Source organism: Notolepis coatsorum (genome assembly GCF_963971535.1).
Source record: "Notolepis coatsorum genome assembly, chromosome: 7".
Taxonomy (NCBI): Eukaryota; Metazoa; Chordata; class Actinopteri; order Aulopiformes; family Paralepididae; genus Notolepis; species Notolepis coatsorum.
This window is the reverse complement of record NC_140171.1, coordinates 70,846,160-70,870,247: the sequence shown is the minus strand read 5'-3', so window position 1 is coordinate 70,870,247 and position 24,088 is coordinate 70,846,160. Positions and strand designations below refer to the sequence as shown.

Here is a 24,088-nt window from a genome sequence, read left to right as displayed (position 1 = left end):
CGCTGCAGTATTTACTCTGCGATGGCCGAAGCGAGGCGTGAGGAGGAGGAGGAGGAGTTGAGAGAAGTGCGGGACATGCGGAACCGAAATCAAGCAACAGGTATGAAAAGTGAACCCCTACGCAGCAGGGGGCATGATGATGCATTGGCAGCCTAAAGGGCTACAGTGACCATCACCAAGCTGGTTTCAATTTTCATTAACAGCAGCAACCTGGCAACTTTGTGTCAACACGGCCAATAATTGTCTTAAGTTTGCGAGACGAGGTAAGAAAGACAGAGGCACAGCAATAATAATACAGATATAATGAAGGGAAAAAACGAATACACGCCCACTGTCACTTGTGATTCGAGGACTTGTGATTCAATGTTTTTTATTTTATGTAAACAAAAAAATTATAATTAAGAAGTGATCAGTGTCAGCCTGCCACTAGGCTACATGTCATTATGTTCTAAGGCAGTCTTGCCCTCTCAGGAGAACTAGGCATATTCATTGGTTTCTACTAACAGTTAGTTATCCTAAAACCTAAACTTTACATGCTCTAGGATGTTTTTTTGTTGATGCTAAACACTGGCTTGGTGTTTCTATAACCCAGTATAATAATGCTGTTGGATGTTTCAGTAGTAGACATTCACCTGATCCATACTGTCAGTAAATTGCTCTAAAATCAATCTCAAAAGTACCACAGTGATTTAATTAATTTCAGCGTAGTTCTCAAAACCATGGATATATTTTCAACAGCCTACATAAACCATGTAGGATATTGGCTACCTTATTACATGCCAGGGAGAGACGGTGCTTAACAAAGTGACAGTTCTGCCAGTAGCCACTCCTGTGGCATACTTCATCAAGCAACAGTCGTTTGTCCTGGATGAATAAGACCTGTATTGTTTCTGTGATTTTTCCATGCTAAAAGCACATAGGGACTGAAATCCTGTTTGCTTGAATGATAATACATAACACAACTTCCCCTTCGCTTGGCCATTCCATCCATAGATCAATGTTGGCCACTACATCTCACACAGTACTGTGTAATTAGTTGTTGTCAGGAAGTTCCTGTTTTGTTTTGGCTCCTGACATTTTGGTTTTGTCATTTTACCTCTGTGTAGGATCTATATTTATGCCTCTCAACCTGCATAAATATATGTTTGTGCATCTGCCCCTCAACTAGCCTATGATTGGATGAACACCCATTAACCGTTGAGCTCTGCGCCCTGTTTTCAAGCCGTTATGAAGCAGGTCATTGGTGTTTGCATTTCATAGCACCTTTTTGTCTAAAACGTTCTGTTATGATACAGATCGCTCTGTGTCTTGCTCACATCGTTCCCTTGTTCCTCGTTCTTCCTAGCAACACCTGTTGAACAAACACCAGCCCTCCACCCAATACTTAACATGCCATGCCATGCCCTGCCCTGCCCTGCTCAACCATCCACACTGTCAGTGACTCATGCCAACAGCTGTGTGTCGGACCCTGGAACTGTATCTAATCTGACCCTGTGGGCAGGTGGGCTGCTGCCTCATGGCCTGACTGATGAACATGCTCTGTTGATGCTCTGTTGACTATACTGTACTTGCTGTGCCCAGTTATATCTTGTCTTGAGCAGGACTTGAAATTAAATATGCTAGTAAGTTTTGGCTATTGCTGACATGTCTGTCAAATCTACCACTTATTTTGAAATGTAGTAATCAATCTTTTGTCGTCTAAAAGCTACTTTGGCAGATTGGAATTCTGATTCCACTTGTTTGGAAAACGTGTGTTTCGTTTCATGGTCTTGAAATTAAAAAGCACTCTTACTACGATAAGATTTTGCTACTATGATAACATGATACATTATTCTTCACTATGAAGAAGACATGTTTGTGTTGAAATGTTAGTGATTTTTTGCACCCTATTCAATATTTTTCTAAAGATGATCCGTGTGCTCCAGTACTTCCTTTTTGAGAACATGATACACAGACCGGTTTTTACCTCTGCTCTATTGGTCCACACCACCTCTGGGGGTTTCAACTGCCAGACAGCCATCTATTACCAATGACTAATGTTTCAAATCGACACCTGGAGCCATGTTAGTCATACATGACATCATCATCTGTCTGTTTTACATGTGAGGGCAAATCTCCCATGGCTGCTTATGGGAAAATTGTAGTATGCCACTTTGTGTTGATAAGTCTATTGTAGACTCTCCACAGCTTTTACGTAGTGTCTCAGTAACTTGTAGACTCTCCACAGCTTTTCAGTAGTGTCTCAGTAACTTGTAGACTCTCCACAGCTTTTCAGTAGTGTCTCAGTAACTTGTAGACTCTCCACAGCTTTTCAGTAGTGTCTCAGTAACTTGTAGACTCTCCACAGCTTTTCAGTAGTGTCTCAGTAACTTGTAGCCAAGCTGTAAAGCGGTAACTCGTCATCATTTTCACCTAAAATGTTGTTTAATATAAACCTATCCCTTACCTAACCTTTCCCCCTATGTGTACACCAATTAATTGTTCAAAGTAGGGCGGCTGTCCCCTCTTAGTTGACTGGCTGGTTTGGTCTTAGTCAACCTAAAATTTGTTAGTGGATTAATATAGGGCTGGGCGATATGACGATATTATATAAATATCGGGTACAGTTCATTAACGATACACTTTTTTAACGTATCGTGGATATCGTGATGTTTTGCCCAAGAGGATTGTGTCGCGTCAATCTGATCCACACGTTCAAACTTTTGAACAACGCCGCCCCCACACACACACTACTGCAGGGATCTGCAATAGGCGGCCCGCGGGCCGACATTGGCCCCCGCCAGCAATCATTTCTGGCCCGTCAGATTATTTTGAGAATATGATATTTATTTGACGCGCGGGAAATATTCACTCGGGACGCCAGGGTGTCTTTTATTGTGAAGCTGTATCTATCTACCGGTAGTCATCAAAAGCATGTCTGTCACTATAGCCAATTGAAATGCTAGAAATGGTCACGTGGACTGGGAGAACCAATGGAATAGTCCCACCGGGCCCCGTGTATATTTCCCTAACGCACTTTCACTTCCGCGTTCGAGATGCGAGCAAGTTAAAAAACTGGGAAATATAACGCTTCTTTTAATAAACAGGAGCCATACTTAAAATACGAGTTTATCACAACAGGTCGGTGATTCTTGCGTGCCGAGCCGACGTCCTCTCTGCATAATATGTGGCGACAACAACAACAACAACAACAACAACAACGAGGCAATGATGACAACTGTGTTCAAGTTGGCAGATAAAGTAGCTGCATTCAACGCCAATCTGGAAATGGAGGGCGGCGAGTGGATATGACATGTTTCAAACATTAGCAGGGATTTTGGAGGACTTAACAACAAACAAGGTATGGTGAGTCGTGTTTTCATGCATTCTGATCTGTTCATCACCCGCCGCGGTGATCTGCAACAGCTGATCTGCTGTTCATGAATGAATGAATGAATGAAAACTTTATTTAACAGATTGCAGAATGGTTACAATACAGTACGACGCAATACACACAATTGTTAAGGGGATGCAGACCAGAGAAAAACGTTTGTCTTTTTTCAATATCAGTATATTAAATTAGCCATTGTTTTTGATCCTGGCCCGCCAAGCAACGGCTTGGGGAAAATCTGGCCCGTGGCCAAACCTAATTGCCGACCCCTGCACTACTGCATCAAAGTTACTACTTATGACTAACAAAGGCATTCGTTTTGTGGCATTAACGTTATATAGTTACACGTTCAATAACAGCGTATTTACCCAGCAACGGTACTGTAATTGCAAATCTGGTATGTCATAAATGTATAGATGTAGCAGTACTGTCTATCTGTATGTCATGTATGTCATATATGTTACGATGAATTGAAAATGGGGGACCCTGATGTAAACAAGACGAAAGTCTTTCTCTGGTCTGCATCCCCTTAACAATTGTATGTATTGAGCTGTACTGTACTGTACCCATTCTGCAATCTGTTAATAAAGTTTTCATTCATTCATTCATTCATAAATGTCATGTATGTTGTGTATGTCATAAATGTCTATATGAATTGAAAATGGGGGACCCTGATGGAAACAAGACAAACGTCTTTCTCAGGTCTGCATCCCCTTAACAATTGTATGTATTGAGCCGTACTGTATTGTACCCATTCTGCAATCTGTTAAATAACGTTTTCATTCATTCATTCATTCAACGTCCGAGGAAGACATAGATAGCAAGCATTACTCATTCATATCTCAGCCCGTGATGAGTTGTGCCCATTCTGCGGTCTGTTAATAAAGTTTTCAATCAGACAGATGTATGGAAAGGCTTTTATTATAACATTCGTTGCAGTAAAATCATTATGCCTCGTTTAGTCATGCTGCGGTGCGCTGGTAATCTAACTCGTCGGCCTCGGAGAGCTAACATTGCTGCTGTTGTTGAGCTCTCAAAATCAATGGCGGACAGAGCGGAAAGTAAAAAACTAATAGCGCTTGCCGTTTGGTGCTAAGAACAGCAGGGCGGGTGCAAGCGGTGTGTCGTAATTGGCAGACTCGACTGTCAATCAAAATTATTCTGTTGCCGGCTGAATGATTGAATGAATGAAAACTTTATTAACAGATTGCAGAATGGGTACAATACAGTACAGCTCAATACAACAACAGTGGACTGGAGGAAAGACTTTCGGCTTTTTTACATAAGGGTCCTCCATTTTCAATTCATCAAAACATTTAGAGACATACAAATATACAGTAGTTTCATAAAAATGCAAAAATGAGGGGCGGCTAGGTGGTGTAGTGGGCAAGGCACTCGCCACCAGTGTGGAGACGCTAGGATTCGCGTGTTCGAATCCAGCTCTCCACATTGTTTTCAGTTTAGCTGGTCGTCCGCAGTAATACACATTGGCCGTATTACGGGGAGGGAAAACTGAAGGGTGGGGATCGAACGTTGTGAACAAGCGACTCCTACAAGTCGGTTGGTGCGCCTGCGCAGTAGAATCAGGAAGTGTCAGGGGCAGCGTGAGCCTCCCACGCGTTACTCCTCGACACTGAGAGATCGAGCTGCGCAGGTGAAAAGATGCGACTGCTGTTACCTCAAGTACCGGAGGGGACTTGTGCTATGTATGACTTAGTCCACATTGCAGCCGGCTTGTGGGAGGCAAGAAACAGCGTTCGTGACAGGGGAGGGTTGAATTGGATGATACGAAATTGGGATGGGAGAAAAATATAGAAAAATGGGAGAAAAAGTGGATAAAAAAAAAAAAAATGCTAAAATGCTATTTATTGATTGATTGATTGATTCAAAACTTTATTAACATATTGCAGAATGGGTACAGTACAGCTCAATACATACAATTGTTAACTCTTTCAATGCCATGCCTGGTTTTCCGTTTTACCGCTTGAATGCCACCATCCGCGCCAATGTTAACGTTAATATCGCCTAATCTATGTTTTAAATTATGGCTATGTGTCTAATCTGCCCATCGCATTATCAAATACTATTTTCCAGTCAGTGCTGTGAAGGCAGATTCTTTTTTTATCGCGTCGTTTCCGTTTCAGAGCAGTTCGAAAAGCCCCCGTTTTGATATAAAAAACAGCTCATTCTGGAGCATTCTATGAAAATCGTCTTTTAGTGGAATATTCCACAACGTTGATATTCGTCGGCCTTTTTATGAATCGTTTTCAAATAAACGCTAGATGATCAATATTATACGTGCACGCACGCACATTACGGCCGCGCACTGATAATCGCCCTGTTGATTTCCTCTCGGACTTTTACAATGAAACCGAAAGAAGACATTTCACAAAACAGCTTATAACTTCATCAAACTTACTCCGATTATCCTACCACTGATAACACAGAGTCCTTACCTGACATCAGATGGTATCCAACTGGTATATTCCAATTCCTGATCACCATTCGAAAAAATCGATAAGTGTATGGATCCAACGCGACACAGTAGATCTCTATGATCCGCGGGGATCTGAGGCTCCAGAATGAACTGTGGTAACCCCGGCTGGATCAGTGAACTGGAAAATGTGGAGTACCGGATTTTTTTCCCCAGTTTTCATTGAGTCCATTCCAAAATCACTTATGTCATCTGGGAGACGACAGGGGGCGCTTTTTTCCACAGTGATCGTCGGCGCCCCTCGGCTATACTCGGGTAGGCTCGGGTGATGCAATAATTTTTCAGATCGCAAAAAAAAAAAAAAAAAAAAATCCGAGAAATCTCGTGAGTGGCTAGCAACCACCTATAAAAAAACACGAGAAATCTTGTGAGTGGCACTGAAAGAGTTAAGGGGATGCAGACCAGAGAAAGACTTTTGTCTTGTTTACATCAGGGTCCCCCATTTTCAATTCATCATATTTCATATCTAAATCATATAATATCTCATTGCTAAATATATGCAATATATAATCTAATGATCCAATAATCTAAATCTAATATATAATATAAAAATGCTAAATGCATGGGTATTTTATTTTGTCTTTAATGTTAGCTTGCAAACTCAAATACTGTCTTGGTAAGCCTAATAATGAATTGTTTGGGGGAAAAAAAGAAAAACATTGTGATGTGTATCGTGTATCGCCGAAAGGTCAGAAAATATCGTGATATCATATTTAGGCCATATCGCCCAGCCCTAGATTAATAGTTTAGTTTTTTATGCTTCCCATTTTTTATTAGTTATAACCTGAAAAATCACAAGCACATCTCCGGTAACGTAAGCATTACATTTAAAGAGTTCCTGATTGGAGGTAGGAAACAAAATCTTACACATCATGTCAATGTCGATTCATCGAATTAGTCTACAAAATCCATGACTATTAGTAGACTAAGACATATTTATTTTGTTGAGGACAGTCCTTGTTGAAAGTCTGTTGAAACTACCTTGTTGACAGTCTAGTGATGGTAAGTTGGAAGTCTAGATACTAGCCACAGTCAACTGACACACTACTGATAAGATGAGATAAGATATTCCTTTATTGGTCCCCTTGGGGAAATTCAGGCGTCATAGCAACATGTGGGAGGGGATGTACAGGTATGGGCAGGGTAATAGAATAGCCAGGTAATAGGTAATACAATTTTTATCTGAATACAAAATATGAGAAAAATATGCACAAAGGTGCAGATGAGGGTCTGTAAGAGAAAAGTCGGGTTTTCGATCGTTTTCTTTTTTTTATCCACTTTTTCTCCTTTTAAAATGTTTCTCCCATCCCAATTCTGCTGTGCCAATTCTCCCCTCCCCTGTCTTGAACGTTGCTCGCATATGCCCCCCACTGGCTGGTTGTAGGGAGGATAGAAGCCTTGCATCACATGTCCCCTCCGATACACGAGGAGGCAGCCTGTCGCATCTTTTCACCTGCCAGCGCGGACTCTCATTGGCGAGGTGTAACGTGTGGGAGGCTCACACTACCCCCGCCATTTCCTGTCTCTGCTGTGCAGGCGTCCCCAACCGACCTGTAGGAGTCGCTGTCCACAACGTCCAGATTACCACCCATCGACTTCCACCCGCTAACTCTGCCAATTGAGTTAGTATGACGACTGGCCCAAGCCGGAGGCAACGCAGACAGCCAGAGTCGAACCCGGTGTCTCTTGCGTTGGTGACGAGTGCAATGAGTACGCTGCGCCACCCAGCCGCCGGGTTTTCGATCGTTTTCATCGTTTTTTCTTTTATTCTATACAGTCTCACGGACCTTGGTGTGTCATTGGGACTCATTCTGAGACCCTGAGATTGCAATGCCGGCCGAATCCTGCTAGGTGGCAGTATCGCCTACCCTTTCAAACCTTATAGATAGATAGACGTGTAGAGGCAGAAACCGACTTGGTGGATTTATATATTATTATATTGTTATTTATATATATATTATATTATATATATATATATTAGAACCTTTAGACTGTCTTATTTATGTTTGGCCACTAGAGGGCTCACCACCCATTGCAGCCCACTCCTATAAATGGCCAAGGTGATCACTGGAATCTTATGCACCTGCGGAGGACTTACCTTCAAACACTGTTTTACTGTTGGAACCGACCACGGAGCAACTGACGACTGTTCTGTGTAACCTTTAATTCACTATCACTTACATTTGGACAACAATAAACCCCATACACCGTAAGAGGAGCAACTGTGGACATTCAACTCATTTAACATCTACAACTTTGGTACAGTGTGAAAAGGCAATAGCGGGTGCATCGTGGACGACTGTCAACACACCCAGGAATGACAGTCGGCCACTACAAGATGGATAGATGGATACTTTATTAATCCCCTTGGGGAAATTCGGTGACATACGTATACAGCCTCATTATAGGAATATTCCACAATTATTACATTTGACAGTAATAATGGCACACATAAATTCACGCAGCATGCACATTTGTTGATAACATGCAGGACTACAGTAGATCTTGAGACAGATGTATGCGTATATCCGCAGGCCACGAAGGTCGAGCATCGGCGTGAGTCGGAGGGGGGGGGGGGTTGGGAGGGCTGGTCCCTAGCCGCAGCTAGCGGTATGGGCGGGGTTGGGAGGGCGCATCGGAGCACCCGGGGGGCGGGGGGGGATTGGGACGGCGAGACATCATCAGCTTCCTGGTGCCCCCCCCCAGCCACAGTGTAGCTCGCTCTGCTGCCATGTAGGCGCTGAGCACCTGGGGGAGTAGGGGACGGGGGTGGGATTGGGAGGGCCTCATTCTGCTTTCTCGACAGCTGGGAAAGTCTTATCAGCTCTGGTTTATGTCCTTGGTGAGTCGCCTCTTCGGAATTTGTTTAGGCTGGAAGGCACTCTCAGAAGGAGAAGAATGCTTTCTGAGTAAAAAATGCCCAGTCGAATTAAATTCGGTTTTCAGTAGAGTGAATTTTAACAACTCCATCCAGAATGACTGAGTGCAGTTGCTGGTCATCTGCGTGGAACAAACCAAGTGTCTTGCTCAGTTCATTGAGGCAGGTCTCAATCTTGGCCAATCTTTAAGCCCAAAATCTGATTGCCATCCAAAAGCTTCTTATAGCAGACAGCCACATACCGCAATTGCTCCAAATCCGAGTAGCATGAATGCGATAATCCAGATGTCTTCCACGTCTTCAATTTCAAGGGGGGAAAATGCATGAACTACACCACGCACCCCAACTGTCAATGTTGTAGCCTGATTGGAATGTCCCAAGTGGGCAGAGAGGGTCAGCCTCGTTCTACTTTCTTGACGAAAAGATGCAATCCACTACTGAAAGTAGGGCTGGGCGATATAACGATAAATATCACGATATATTTTAATAATCTATATCGAATATCGAAAAAAATAAAACGATTTTTTTAGTTTTTTTTTGTGACCTGCAACAGGGCAGTTTTAAAACCAGAGACAGTAGACAGACTTGTCTTTCTTTCCTGCAACTTAAAGTAATGGCTTTGCTTGTCCAAATGACAATACTGACCAAATTGAGATTTATTTTTCTCTTGTCCATTTATTTTGTTTGCTTTCTAATTTAAAATAGTTTGAAACCGTCTGTACACAGTAGGCTATGTGTGCTAGCAGAGCTAGACTCCAGTCACGGTGCACATGTGCGGTGGTTTGTCCACCAAAAAAGCGCCAAAAGATCGAAAATAAACGAGCAGAGCCAGAACTGTTCAACTCCCCTGGAGCCACAGCCAGCAGAGAAGCCGGTTTACTTTAGCTTTTAAACCAGCTGCAGCCTGAGAACTGTGTGTGGGGATGTAACACTAAAGATGGCGGCAACGACAAAGAATTGCTGCAAAATAAACATACATCTGTTGTTTAAAAAGAAGCGGTTAGGTGGCCGAGCGGAGATTGCGTTCGTCACCAGCCCCGGAGCTGAGCTGGATTTGCCTGTTCGAATCCAGCTCACAGCTCCGGGGTTGTCACCAGCTTGGCTGGCCGTCTGCACTGATACAATTGGCTGTATCAGAGGGTGGGAGAAGCTGGCGGGGTGGGTCCGGGTCGTTGTAAACAGCGACTCCTACAGTTCGGTCGGGGCGCCTGCTAAGCGCGGATTGGACGTGAGGGGGATAGTGTGGTCCTCCCACACGCTACGCCCTCTCAATGAGAATCCGCGCTGCCAGGTGAAAAGAAGCGGTGATTGGCTGGACGTGTGTCGGAGGAAGCACGTGGTAGCCTCCACTCTCCCAGATGATCTGACTGTGGGGGGTAAGTGCGCAGCGACCAGGAAGGGACTGGGAATTGGCATACGACTAACATTGGGATGGGGAGAAAATCGGAGGAAAATGGAGGGGGAAAAAGACAAAAAAAAAAAAAAAAAAAATTTACTTATAACAATTTCGATAATTATCGATATCGAGAAATATGATAACATTATCATATCGTTATCGCAATATGATTTTTTGCCATATCGCCCAGCCCTAACTGAAAGTGTCCAGCTGATTAGATCCATATCGAGTAGGTTTGAGTAGAGTCCGACAACGGCACGAAGCACAGAGCGCAGATAGCAGATAGAAGAGGGGGAGAGGAGCAGAGGAGGAAGCGACTGGTCTCGAGGAGAGAGAACACACTGTGTGTTACATTTTATATGGTCCGGGTGGAGAAATGGTACCCGGGCAAGTGTAAGGCTTCATTCGAGCCACTTGGAAGTTGGAACGTGTCCAGCACACTTCATGCATAGTTTGTCCCATTTCATGTCAGGGACCCGATGGACATCAATACTGGAAATCGCGATCAGACAATTGGAATATTCTTTTTGCAATACCTCCTAGCAAAGGTAAGGACTATATGTCATCAATGCTACTTTGATCTTACAAAGATTTCACATTGATAGCAACGATCAACGTATGTAGTATTCAAAACGTATTCCGTTGCTGACGATCAGAGTATCACAAAACGACCCCCCCCCCCCCCCCTTTGATGCCTTCATGATGAAACATAATACCTATTATATACCTTTTGATTTGGAAATAGTATCGTGTCCAGGCGAGCAACGCGAATGACTTTCACAAAATGCACATACCGCTCCATAACTCGGCTTCCAGGAATTATCCCGGATCACTCTGAAACTATACAATATTCACCACGGGATAACACGTGAACGTATACATGAAAAAACGATTTTTTTACATGTTGGACGAGAGATAGTGACTGTCAAATGAGCCATAGTATTGTCTCCATAGCTATAATATAGATATAGCTCTGCAAACATTGTGATGCACAGTGAAAATGCCTATCTTTTAAAGCGTGGTCCATTGACTACAGGGATGGGGATAATCGCTGGCGCTGAATGAGTTAAGAGGCATTTTGCCCGATAAACTCTGCCGGATGATGGCCGATCTCTAGTGAAGTCGGACACTATTTCCTCAACTGTTAAAGGCCCAACTCAAGGAGAGTTTAGTGTTAGTGTCTACTGCAGTTCACCAGAGAGCTGCACTCTCGAGACACAGAATGCATTGGTAAGTTGTCCTCCTCACAACAGAAGGATAGGATTCCAGTTAGAAATCTGAGAAATCTGAGAAATGCCTTAAGCTAACAGGATGGTGAATCCACCACCATGGCCTGACTTATTTGCTGCATTGACTGACTAATTGTCTCCAATTGGTGCTGTGTCCAATGTGTACTACTAGTGCTGTTTTTTCGCCCCCCCCCCCCCCCTGCTGGCCTAGTTCACTAAAGTGTCCCCCCAGCCCCTCTCAAGGGGGCCCCACCCTAATCGTACCGTATTAACCACAACCCTTGAGAAAGTAGGTGAAGCTGCAAGTCTCACCCTATGAAAGCTTGTCTCTGCCTGTGTGTGGGAAGATGGATATGAAAACCCCTTTCAATTCCTTGGGAGTCGGGATTGTACGAATACATTTTATATGAGCCATCCTGATTATGCCCCCTAAGTCTGTTTGGGGGATGTACCGGAGGCAGCCTCATAGGCAAGACTCGGTAACTTCAACACAGCTGTATTTTACCCACGGAATTCAATCTGCCTCACTGACCTCAGTAGTGAGTTCTGGGCCTGCCTGGCTACAGCACAGCGTGGGATGAAGAGAAAGAAAGAGACTTTTTCTTTTTTCAAGCCTTTTCACCACTTGCTCTTTGTGAGGGAAGGGGGGGGGCAGCTACTGCTCTGAGTCACATTAGCCTGTGATCATTCTAGAGAGAGCGGATTCCCCTTCATCACTGACCTCAGCACCTAGTCTCCTGTGAGCTTGTTGTGTTGTGCTTTTATCAATGACCTACCTTGTACCCACAGCCGCTACCAAGGGATGTCAACGTCGTTTCCCACAGGTTATTTAAGTGGTGGCAGAGCGAGATGGGGCAAGGGGACATGAAGTCGAGCAGCGGGAGAGGATTGTGCGTTTGTGCACGCGCGATAATGTTACACAATTGTTTCGTTTTTGGAAAATATGGTGGAACCATTTTTATTATATGCTCTAGAAATGTCACTAGCCTTTTCTGTAGTTTGGAGACCGATGTCTGTGGTAGTTTTGAATGGGGAAATCTGACCAAAGATGGTGGCAACAACAAAACTACTTGCTACAAAATGGAGAGAGAAAATAATTAGATGTGATTTTAGGTTTGAATAAAATTATAATTTACTGTATTGAGGTGAGAGGTTAAGATTTGTATTGTGTCCATGGTAGGCAGAGCCTCCGCAGACGTGTGTGTGTGTGTGTATGTGTGTGTGTGTGTGTCCAGCATTCTCCATTGACTTTCATGTAGTCCTTTGTGTACTTGTGGTACACCTTTTTACTACCAGAGGGCAACAACAATGGCTTCAAATGCTGTCACCGAGACTACTGCAGGGGGTCAGCACAGAGACGGTACAAGCGTCAGAATCCTGGCCGTAGCTGGAGGCTACAGTATAGGGCCCAGCTGCAGCTCCGGAGAATCCTGGCCGTAGCTGGAGGCTACTCAGTACACAGACAGTGGAGCTGGTTGCATATAGCGAGCATTTAGACTTGTTGCGTGGTGGCGATGTCTTGCAGATAATACAACTACAAGTATGATTATATAATATATATATTTTATTAAAAAATTATATACAATTTTTTTTTTATTTTTTTTTTTAAATCAAAAACAATCGATATAAATAATGGTAAAATTGTTATTAAAAAATGTGCCCCTAAAAAATATTTTTTGCCCCTAAATTTCTCATTTAGGGGCAAGTGTGCCCTAGCAGGATGAATTATGAATGGAAATAGTTAGGGATGTCCGATATTATCGGCCGATATTGGCATTAAAATGTGATATCGGAAATGATCAGTATCTGTTTTCAAAAAAGATATATATATATATATTATTTTGTTTACATTTATTTAACCTTTATTTACCCAGGCAAGCAAGTAAGAACAAATTCTGATTTTATTTATTGTCAAAAGTATGCATAATGTTGTGTTTATTCCACGACAAGAGATATGTAATGTTAATTACCTGAAATTATTCCGTTTTTTGGGGGGGGGGGGGGAACCCTGCATGTATCGGTTGATATCCGTATCGGAAATTAAGAGTTGAACAATATCGGTATATCGGTATCGGTAAAAAAGCCAATATCGAACATCCCTAGAAATAGCGAATAAAAGAAATAACGATCATATTAACGAGTATACTCATTGTTGGCGGCCAACGATTGGCGGGCTATAACGAGTTAACTAGTTCTTGGCGGCCATTGTGTTAACAGTGGATTTCTATTATAGTTTTATCTTGATTATCTTGTTTTCATAATAATTGGAGACCTATAGATTTAGATTAACTGCCCAGCCTTGTGCATCCCTTGCGCTGGTGGAGCTCATTAGGCTTAGATGATGAAAGTATGGATCAAGTTCAAAATCATATAATTTTTTATTTGTAATATTTAAAAAAAAAATATTTCCCCACGATTAACATTAAGAGCCTAACCTCAATATATTGATGACGGATTACAAATAGTTCCGAATTTTAACCACTTATATTCGTGTTTGTTTGATATTAAGTCCGTTTTTATGGGGGAAAAAAGCAGAAAATAGCATATTTATCATATCTCTATATGTTTTAGACCCCATATTACAGCGTGTGAAAACTGCACAAAGTCCCTGTGAATAAGAAACTGCCCTTATTAAAAAAAAAGTTGACTAATTCGGTCATAAATAGCTGAGACGCTAACGTTAGTAAGCACTGATTATTGATTATTATCTCCGCGGGTGACCACTACTCGATCCAGGGTTTCCGTTAGCCGGTAATTACCGGTATTTGACCGGCAAAATCTGTTGAAGTCCGACATATTTAATCTCTCCGGTCTTAATGTCCGGTGAAAATAATTCCCTCTAAGCACAATTTGATAATTTGAATTGTATTAAAATAGGCTAAAATTAAATAGCCTATGCGATGAACGAAACAATCATTACATTTGTTTCATCGTTGCTTCACCAAGCAGGTCTAATAATGACAACGCTGTTGTCAGCGGGAGCTTGCTGCTAGATTTGCGACTGCATGCAGCTGCAGAGCCGCAGCTGCACACCATCTGTGCCGGCACAGTGCAATACTCCAATTCAGCCATTGGCAATTCAGCTGTTGGGTGGGGGGCGCTGCTGAGCGGTCCCCAGATAGAGCCTGAAAACAGCTGAATCTGCTGCTCTGCAGAGGCATACTCTCGCAAATAAGTCGTTGGGAGGTGGAAAGATCCATCACGCAAACCCACGATAATGTTGCCGTCTCTCTCTGCCAAATTTCTCAGTTCTTCGCTTGATATAATTAATACAAATGTCCAATATAACGGAATTCGTTGGCTCATAAAAATGTGATTATAACAGACTGCTGTTTATTAATGTCGGCCGACTGCCCACAGACACCTATTTGATTTAAAGTCGGCAGCAGCATGGAGTCTCTGGACTTATTTTATTTGGAATATAATGACTGTATACGCAAAAGTAGCCTAGTTTTAAGTTAAAATATTATAAATCTACATGCCTTGAGGATGTCATCCTTTATATAGCCTGCCTATCAATTGTTTTTAAGCTCAATAAACTCTGACCGGAATTTCTCTCATTTAATCTACCGGACCCTGAGACCGGCAACAATTTTTTCTAACGGAAACCCTGACTCGATCTCCCGGTAGATTCTGAAGACAGTACGCTGTCAGCTGGACCACCAGCGCACTTCCGCATACAGGGAGCTCAGCGTAGAGCCGGGGCCGGGCTGCACCACCTATCGGGCTCGTGATTCAGCGTGTGACACGCGATAGAGGGGATAGGAGCGGAGGAGGAGTGTAGTTGTTGTTGTTGCGGGCTGATCTCTCTCTCTCGCACCCCCCCCACGGCAGCAGTCTTGCAGCCAGCATAGCAGCATAGTCTCCGCCTCCTGCTGGCTTAGTAGCCGGCAAAGTGGGCCATAGAACAATTGCGCCACCGTGTGTTGAAATTCGTTAACAGCATCAGAGCACTAGAGCTTGATCCATCACATTGTGTAAAAATAATGCATTTGATAATTCTATCTAGAATTGAATGAATGAGTGCAGATTAAAACATTTGTTTTAACATGGAAGTGGATGGGATGAAACTGGACACCAGGACCTCTAGGGGTACCCTATACTAATAACTTTTTTTTAGAGCGTTTCAAATCATAATCTTTTGACATAATGAAAATATATGTAAAATGAAGATATGGTCCCAATTTCATGAAATAATAATCAACACCGCTGTGCTCACACACACACACACACACACACACACACACACACACACACACACACACACACACACACACACACACACACACACAAATTCAAGAAAGACAGAATCGGGACCAGGGATGCACAAGGGTTACATGTTATAGTATTGGAGGGTGGGGTTGGGCGATATACCGATACATCGTTATTGTCTTTTTGTTGTCGTATTGGGGGATGTTGTGAATCATGATATGCAATTTTGGCTAACTAAGTAACAAAGTAGGCTAACTTAACTTAACAAAATGATTTCTGAACAATTTAAAAAAAAATGTAGCCCTTACTTTTACACTTTTAAACTTTTAATAAAGTTTTACATAATTTATGTCGACACAAAAGCCATGTGCTTTTTATGGGCATCAACAGAAACTTGAGAACAAAGGCCAGTGGCTGGCGATTACTAGCCAACATGTAAATGTGACTCTGCCCCCAAACTCAGTTTTTACTATTTAGAGATCCTATACAGTAGCTGTTACACTAAATATGTTCTTAAACATTCAAACTCCGATAATATGGAAAAAATATCAAACATTTCATTCATCTTCTTGCAATCTGCTATTGAATTACTTGAAGTGGCCACTGAAGAAGACACGCCCCAGAGGAACCTGAATGTGCTACTCTTGACCTTCCACTGAAACAGGATGGAGACAGTGGTGTAGGTATGGGCACAACCAACATTTCCTGAATGACTACATTCCATTTGATCAGAGTGACCCAGTCAATGCAGGAGAGATACTGCAGGGCCCTCCCTCCCTCCCTCCCTCCCTCCCTCCCTCTCTGTTGTTGTCTGTGGGTGTGTGACCACAGGTCTTGTGTTCCTTGTCACACTCAAAACATTCAGAGCACCACGAGGAAAAGGAGGTTTGGTCTTGAACCTTGAAGGACTAAAAGCATTACCAATACCTTGGAATTATTTGTTATTCTTCAGAAGGTAGGACTATTCTTTGCTATATTTTCTTCCTGTTGCATTGTCCCTGAAGATGAATGATGTACTTGCTATGCTATGTACATATTACTACAGGCAGGCTGGTACACATGTTTCCTAACCTATGCTGTAAAACAGTAACTCGAGGCATAGGTGACGGTAACAGATAGCAGGCAGGTGTGACCGGTGCATTATATTTAACTGTGCAGCATGCGTTTCAGCTCAGCGTTGAGGCACTAACAACAATGCTTCATTTCATTTCCATTACCTCTACAATTTAGCCATCTGTAGTTACCTGCAGCGTGCCTTCTGAAAGGGTTTTCTCAAACATAAGGTGTTAGGCGTTTTAGATTAGGCTAAGTTGTTAACAAATGGACTGTCATGTGAATTCCACTTTGAGATCACATAGCACTCACTGTTTTAATGCAGTGGTTCTCAACCTTTTTCATGTCACGGACCCCCACCCACCCACATTGATATACAGTAGACCTCCATTTGATTAGATTTGATCTAATCAACCAATAGGACCTTTGATTATTATTATTGGCTCCCTGAATACCTTTGAGAAGACTTGGAGACCCCTTTTAAAGCACATAGAATCCTTGACATCCCTGCCTGGTTGTGACGACTGAGCCCCCCCCCCCCTCTGTTTTTTCCCTATTTTTATTTATTTCTTAAAATGTTTTGTCTTTTCATCTCAGTTATATTAGTATCATAGTTTTTCTTTCATTTTTCTGTCACTTTATTTTGTATTTTCGTGTATTATAATTTGTTGTCGCTCTTCGTGGGGGGGATGGGGTGGGGTTAGGGGATAGGAATGGGAAATGGGGGGGGGGGAAGAAAAAAATGGAAGATGTATAATATGTATAACTGTCTGCATAATTTTGAAAACTCTTCCAATAAAGAAAGTTATTAAAAAAAGATTTGATCTCGTAGGACCTCCATCTGAGAAGATGTTTGTTGTTAGATACGACTTAGTTATTCCTGAATTCATATATCTGTCTGTACCGTAGGTGGGGAGATACACATTGGAGAGTGAAACCTATGAGTACTTCGCACTTCTTCTCTCATTGGGGTAACTTGTAGAGGATAAAGATAGGTGTTTTAGTGTGTCTTGAAACCAGGTCACTGACTGAACGTTGAAGGAAGTAATAGAATCATTAGTGTGAAACAGCACCTGAAGTAACGTTGCACCCTTTTTATTTTCTCATTTTCTTCTATTTTTCTCCCATCCCAATTTCGCCTCGCCAATTCTCCCTTCAATTCTCCCCTCCCCTGTCTCGAACGTTGCTAGACCATGCCTCCCACTGGTTGGCTGCAATGTGGACGAAGCCTTGCATCACGTGTCCCCTCCGGTACACGAGGAGGCAGCCGTCGCATCTTTTCACCTGAACAGCGCAATCTCTCAGCGGCGAGGAGTAACGCGTGGGAGGCTCACGCTGCCCCCGTTGCTTCCTGATTCTGCTGTACAGGCGCACCAACCGACCTGTAGGAGTCACTGTCCACAACGTCCGATCCCCACCCACCAGCTTTCCCACCCCTAACACTGCCAATTGTGTTAGTATGAATGATCAGCCAAGCTGGTAGCAACGCCGAGAGCTGGGCTCGAACCCAGCATCTCCTGCGTTAGTGGCGAGCGCCTTGCCCACTGCGCCACTTGGCCGCCCCCAACGTCGCACCATTTGATCTGACTTGGGCAACAGCAGAGGTTGACCCATGATGCAGTATTGCCTACACTGACTGGCTCTTCACAGCGAATTAGGTTTGATATGTCAGAGTTGAGGAAGACCGTAACCTTGTTCTTGTATGGTAAGCACTAAGCAGTGTAGCTTCCTCTTCTCCTACACAACGTAAGTCATCCTGGGTTGAGCCTCTGAAGTGAACATCCTTGGAATGTGAGAATATAATGGTTGCTCATCATCCCTCATGTTGATTTCATTACGATAAACAAAAAAACAGACTATTGCTGCTGAACGATCTCATATAGTTTTAGAGAGAGAAAGGGAAACCATAAAGGGAAAGTAGTATTTCAGCCTAGCGATGGGAACTGGTTCCTCAAGATCACACGTTGGCTGCTTCCGGTTGGACCGGTTTCTAATAACGGAGCAACATTCCACACAGTAATGACTTTTCGTTATTGTGATTCCTTGCTTTCCCTTTGTTGTGCACCATATAGAGCTCCACAGTGCTCCTCCTCCCCTCTCTCTGGTGTTTATAGTTTATATTAGCTGCAATAATTAATTAATTTATATTAGCTGCAACATAAAGAAACCGAAGGGTGTCTGGGATCATAAAACAGTTTCTGTTGAATCCAGGGAAGGGTGATTTAAAACAGCCATAATAGACTAATATTATGCACCTTCATCTGCACATTGTGTATACTGTTTAATTTTCCCATATATTCTATATTCAGATACAATTTCTATTACCTATATTTATTGTCTTTCTATTATACCTGTACCTCCCCTCCCCCGTGCTGCTATGACGAATGAATAAAGGAATATCTTATCTTGTGTTCAAACCATAAGGACCAGGGCCCGTTCCCCGTACGTGGTTCAACTAAGTCGATCAAAAGTCCCATTAGTCAGATTCAATTAACCCGATGATTGAAATCAGGCTATCCCGGTTCCTCGAAGGCTGATCCAGTCGCAAACACTCTTGTTAATTCGAACCAGACTTGAGTACTCAGGATAATTGCGCGTGAAGGCGGCTGAGTGACGCAGTGGGCAAGGCGCTCGCCACTAACGCATGAGATGCTGGTATCGAGCCCAGCTCTCGCCGTTGCTACCGGCTTGGCCGGCCGTCATACTAACACAATTGGCAGTGTTAGAGGGTGGGAAAGCCAGTGGGTGGGGATTGGACGTTGTGGACAGCGACTCCTACAGGTTGGTTGGGTGACGCCGGAAGTATCGGGGGCAGCGTGAGCCTCCCACGCGTTACTCCTTGCCACTGAGAGTTCGAGCTGCTGCGGTGAAAAGATGCGACAGGCTGCCTCCTAGTGTACCGGAGGGGACGAATCAGAGACCGATCTCTGTGACGCGTTCGCGGATACAGACTGGGACATGTTTAAAGGAAGCGCCAGTGACGTCAGCGAGTACGCTGATACCGTTGTTTGTTACATAGCAACAGTGGTAGACGGCATTGTCCTCACAAAGAAGGCGCGGGTTTTCCCAAACCAGAAACCTTGGGTGGACAGCACTATAAGAACAGCCCTAAACTCACGCACCACGGCTTATAACCTGGGCAGAGAGTCAGGAAATATGGAAGAGTACAAGGCTTCAGTCTACACTCTGCGCAAGGCTGTTAAACTTGCTAAGAGGACATATGCTGAGAAACTGGAGACACAAATGGCACAAAACGACACAAGAGGCTTGTGGAGGGGACTGAAGACAATAACTGACTACAAAGTCAGCGCCCCCTCAATGGGGAGCGACGACGCCTCTCTAGCGGACAAACTCAACTCCTTCTACGCTCGGTTCGGTGTAGACAGTGTCGCCGCTAGCCCTCTGGCTAGTGACGTCACTGGCGCACCGGCTGTTGTGGAGGGGGGGGGGCAACCGCGGGGGGGCGGGGGCGCTCTCTCGTTGTCGGAACACAGTGTGAGAAGAGCATTTATGCAGGTGAACACCAGGAAGGCTGCAGGCCCAGATGGTATAACAGGACGCATACTTAAGTCCTGTGCAAACCAGCTTGCCCCGGTGTTCACCGCCATATTTAATCAATCCCTGGCGGAGTCAGTAGTCCCTGCCTGCTTCAAGATGTCTACCATCATCCCTGTACCGAAGAAACCCTCCCCAACATGTCCAAATGATTACAGACCGGTGGCACTCACCTCTGTGGTCATGAAATGTTTCGAGAGGCTGGTCAAGGACCACATTTGTGCCTCTCTCCCCAGTGATATGGACCCTATGCAATTTGCATACAGGACAAACAGGTCCACTGATGACGCGGTCTCCCAGGTACTGAACAGCACTCTCTCCCACCTTGACCGTCAGAAGGGGGGCTATGTGAGACTGTTGTTCATTGACTACAGCTCAGCGTTCAACACCATAGTCCCCACCAGACTGGTGGACAAGCTGATCGAGCTAGGCCTGAGCTCCGCCCTGAGCGCCTGGGTACTGGACTTTCTGAGTGAAAGACCCCAGGCGGTCAGGGTGGGGGGTCAGACCTCCAACACCATCACCCTGAGCATCGGGTCCCCCCAGGGCTGTGTTCTAAGCCCCCTGCTGTACTCACTCTACACACACGACTGTGCGGCCAAGTTCAGCTCCAACTCCATTGTGAAGTTCGCCGACGACACGGTGGTGGTGGGGCTGATCTCGGACAACGACGAGAAGGCCTACCGAGAGGAGGTTGAGGTACTGGAACGTTGGTGCCAGGACAACAGCCTGCTCCTGAACATTGGTAAAACCAAGGAGCTGATCGTGGATTATAGGAGAGGACAGCAGGAGACACACACACCACTGACGATTAACGGGGCTACCGTGGACAGGGTGAGCAGCTTCAAGTACCTGGGGGTCCACATCTCAGAGGACCTGACATGGTCAACACACATAAACACAGTAGTAAAGAAAGCGAAGCAGCGCCTCTACCACCTGAGACAGTTAAGGAAGTTCAGAGTATCGGGGAAGATACTCCAGTCCTTCTACTCAGGAGCTGTAGAGAGCATCTTGACCGGAAACATCACTGCCTGGTATGGGAACAGCACGGCACAGGACAAGAAGGCCCTACAGAGTGTGGTGCGCTCAGCCGAGCGTACCACGGGTATTGCGCTACCTCCCCTGCAGGCTCTATACAACAAGAGGTGCAAATCCAGAGCCTGCAGGATAATGAAAGACCCCCACCACCCCAATAACAGCCTGTTCCAGCTGCTGAGGTCAGGCAGACGCCTGCGAACTCCAGCTACTAGGACGGAGAGGCTTAGGCTAAGCTTCTTCCCCCAGGCCATCAGAGCCTTGAACAATGAACATGGAGAGACACAGAAACTGAACTATCCACACACAAGCACATACACGACACGCACGCTGAGCACGCTCACACACTAGCAGCCACTTTAACACTCATGCCGCACACACGCACACTTATGGCCAGAGGAAAGGCCACTTAAAGTAGTATAGCATCAGGAACAGTGTATTGCACTACTAAAGCTACCTAGCATGTCCTATATGCTCTGTAAATACTAATGTACAGATACCGAGATGGCACACCATGTACCTGTTTATTGCACTGTTTTATTGGATTCTATTAATATGTTGTACCACTGTATTTTATTGGATTCTATTATATGTTGTACCACTGTATTGCACATCGTCGGGGGCAAGACCAGCCGCATTTCATTGTATACCTGTATGCCGTGACAATTAAAACTCTTGACTTGACTTGACACGTGATGCAAGGCTTCTATCCTCACTACAGCCGACCAGTGGGAGGCATAGTCTAGCAACGTTCAAGACAGGGGAGGGAAGAATTGGAAATACGAAATTGGGATGGGAGAAAAATAGAAAATGTGGAAAAAAAGTGGATTAAAAAAAGGATAATTGCGCGTGGCCGCTTCAGATGAAAAGGCAGCAGATGTCGATCCCCGAAAACCATGATTTTCTAACGGGAAGATATCGCAGACAAGTTAAATGCATATCTATAGGCTAATTTTAAGTCCCTCATTACCCCAATCAATCGGATTATATTTCTTTAAATGTGCCTGCTGGCAGTAGGCTTAATGGAGTGAATAATCGAATGAGATCTTGCTAGCAACTCTTTCAGAATAAGTAGATAAAAACAAGCCCAAAGAGTATCAAATTGATACGAATTAATAGATACTTATGAGGATATTAGTCCGTCAAACAGTGCATCTCCTCACCAGACATTTTAATCCCAGTTACAATATCACAATAAGTTGTGACTTGTGACAGTGATACAATTCAACAATCCACAGATTCAGATTCCTCGTAATTCACATCCACAATCCACACGTAAAGACGCTTCAATTTATGCTTGAATGAAACACAATCCGGGCGCTCCGGTTAAGCAAATACATCCACAGCGGAGAATATGAAACGAAGCCTTTTACAATAACCTTGGATCCAAGTTCCATTCATTAAAAATATCACGCGGGATTCACATTTGCAATGCTCCATTATTAAAAGTGTTGCATGCGCCGTATAGCTATGACGTGCATTATTTCGGACAAAGTAAATCCATAGGCTGAATATGATTTATCAGCATTTTAGGTATATTATTTTACATTTCAAAAGCATTTCTGTTACCAGTTTAATGTATTTTGTTTTTAATTATAGGCCTATTTCACACATTCTATGAAATCAATACATTCTGGAACCCATGTAAACAAGACGAAAGTCTTTCTCTGGTCTGCATCCCCTTAACAATTGTGTGTATTGAGCTGTACTGTACCCATTCTGCAATCTGTTAATAAAAAATTTCAATCAATCAACCAAATGATTTGTATCGGAGTACTGACATTCACAATTGAACGCTTTACACATTCCTCATAAACACTGTCTTAATAACCATCTCTGCAATGGAGTTTATATCAAAATAACAGTATCAACCACCCGGAACCAAATATAATGGGAAAGTTAATTGCAGAAGCTCTTGGTACATAAACTCTTGTATCCAATAATAATAATAAATTAAGACTTGATTCACATCAATTTGTGTGAATGAGTGACTGTTATAGTATTTCTACCTGCTCATGATACGATACCACATGAAATCCAAAGGATAATTAGCTGGCCAAACATTATCAGTGCTCTCGAAATTATAATTAGCCAAAACTATAATATATAGGCCTATATCTCGTTGCACATCTTACATGATAAAGCGTTTGCTGAATAATTCAGTTTTGCCTCAATATATATAATTCTGTTTTGCCTCGATATACAGTATATATATTAGGGATGCCCCGATCGATCGGCCACCGATCGTTATCGGCAGATAATCAGTATAAATATGCGATCGGTGATCGGTGATAATGCTTTATTTTCGCCGATCGTCAAAACCGATCTCACTCGCTGAGTTCTGTCTCAGACACCGGGTGGTGCGGCGTCTGCTCCTCCCTCCAGCCCCTCCCGCACGCATGTAAACACGGGTCTAGTCTAGTCTAGTCTAGTGGGACGGGAGGACGGCGTCTCCCTGAGCTAACGTTAGCTACGTTACAAAATGACCCAGTCAACTATTCACTTTTAGTTTAATACATGATGAGGCATTGTCTAACCGAACGGTATCTAGCCGGCTAGCTACTGATAGCTCCTGATATCAACAAATGCTCCAGCAATAGTCTAGTAGAGACGTGTATGATACCTCTGTTAGCTCACGTTAGCGCAAGTTAGTTCACTGTTCAAAACGAAATGTCCCATTGAACTAAATAGTTCACTGAGGCGTTGTATTAACGTTATATATCCGGCTAGCAGTAGCTACAGATAGCTCCTGATATCAATGTCTTATAACACTGATTCGACGCGTATTCGAGTTGAGGGCATGTTGTTGAATGTGATCAATAGGGTCCAGCTGCAGCTCCGGAGAATCCTGGCCGTAGCTCGAGGC

General features: G+C 43.8%; 1 protein-coding gene across 1 annotated transcript in view; it reads left to right on the top strand.

The window, feature by feature from the left end:
- The window catches only part of sh3d19 (SH3 domain containing 19), a 76,589-nt gene continuing 52,501 nt past the window's right edge, over window positions 1-24,088 (top strand). Inside the window, exon 1 of the mRNA XM_084318813.1 lies at window positions 1-100. Coding sequence (XP_084174939.1) covers window positions 22-100 — 79 coding nt within the window. The 5' untranslated portion in view covers window positions 1-21. The remainder of the gene's footprint in view (window positions 101-24,088) is intronic.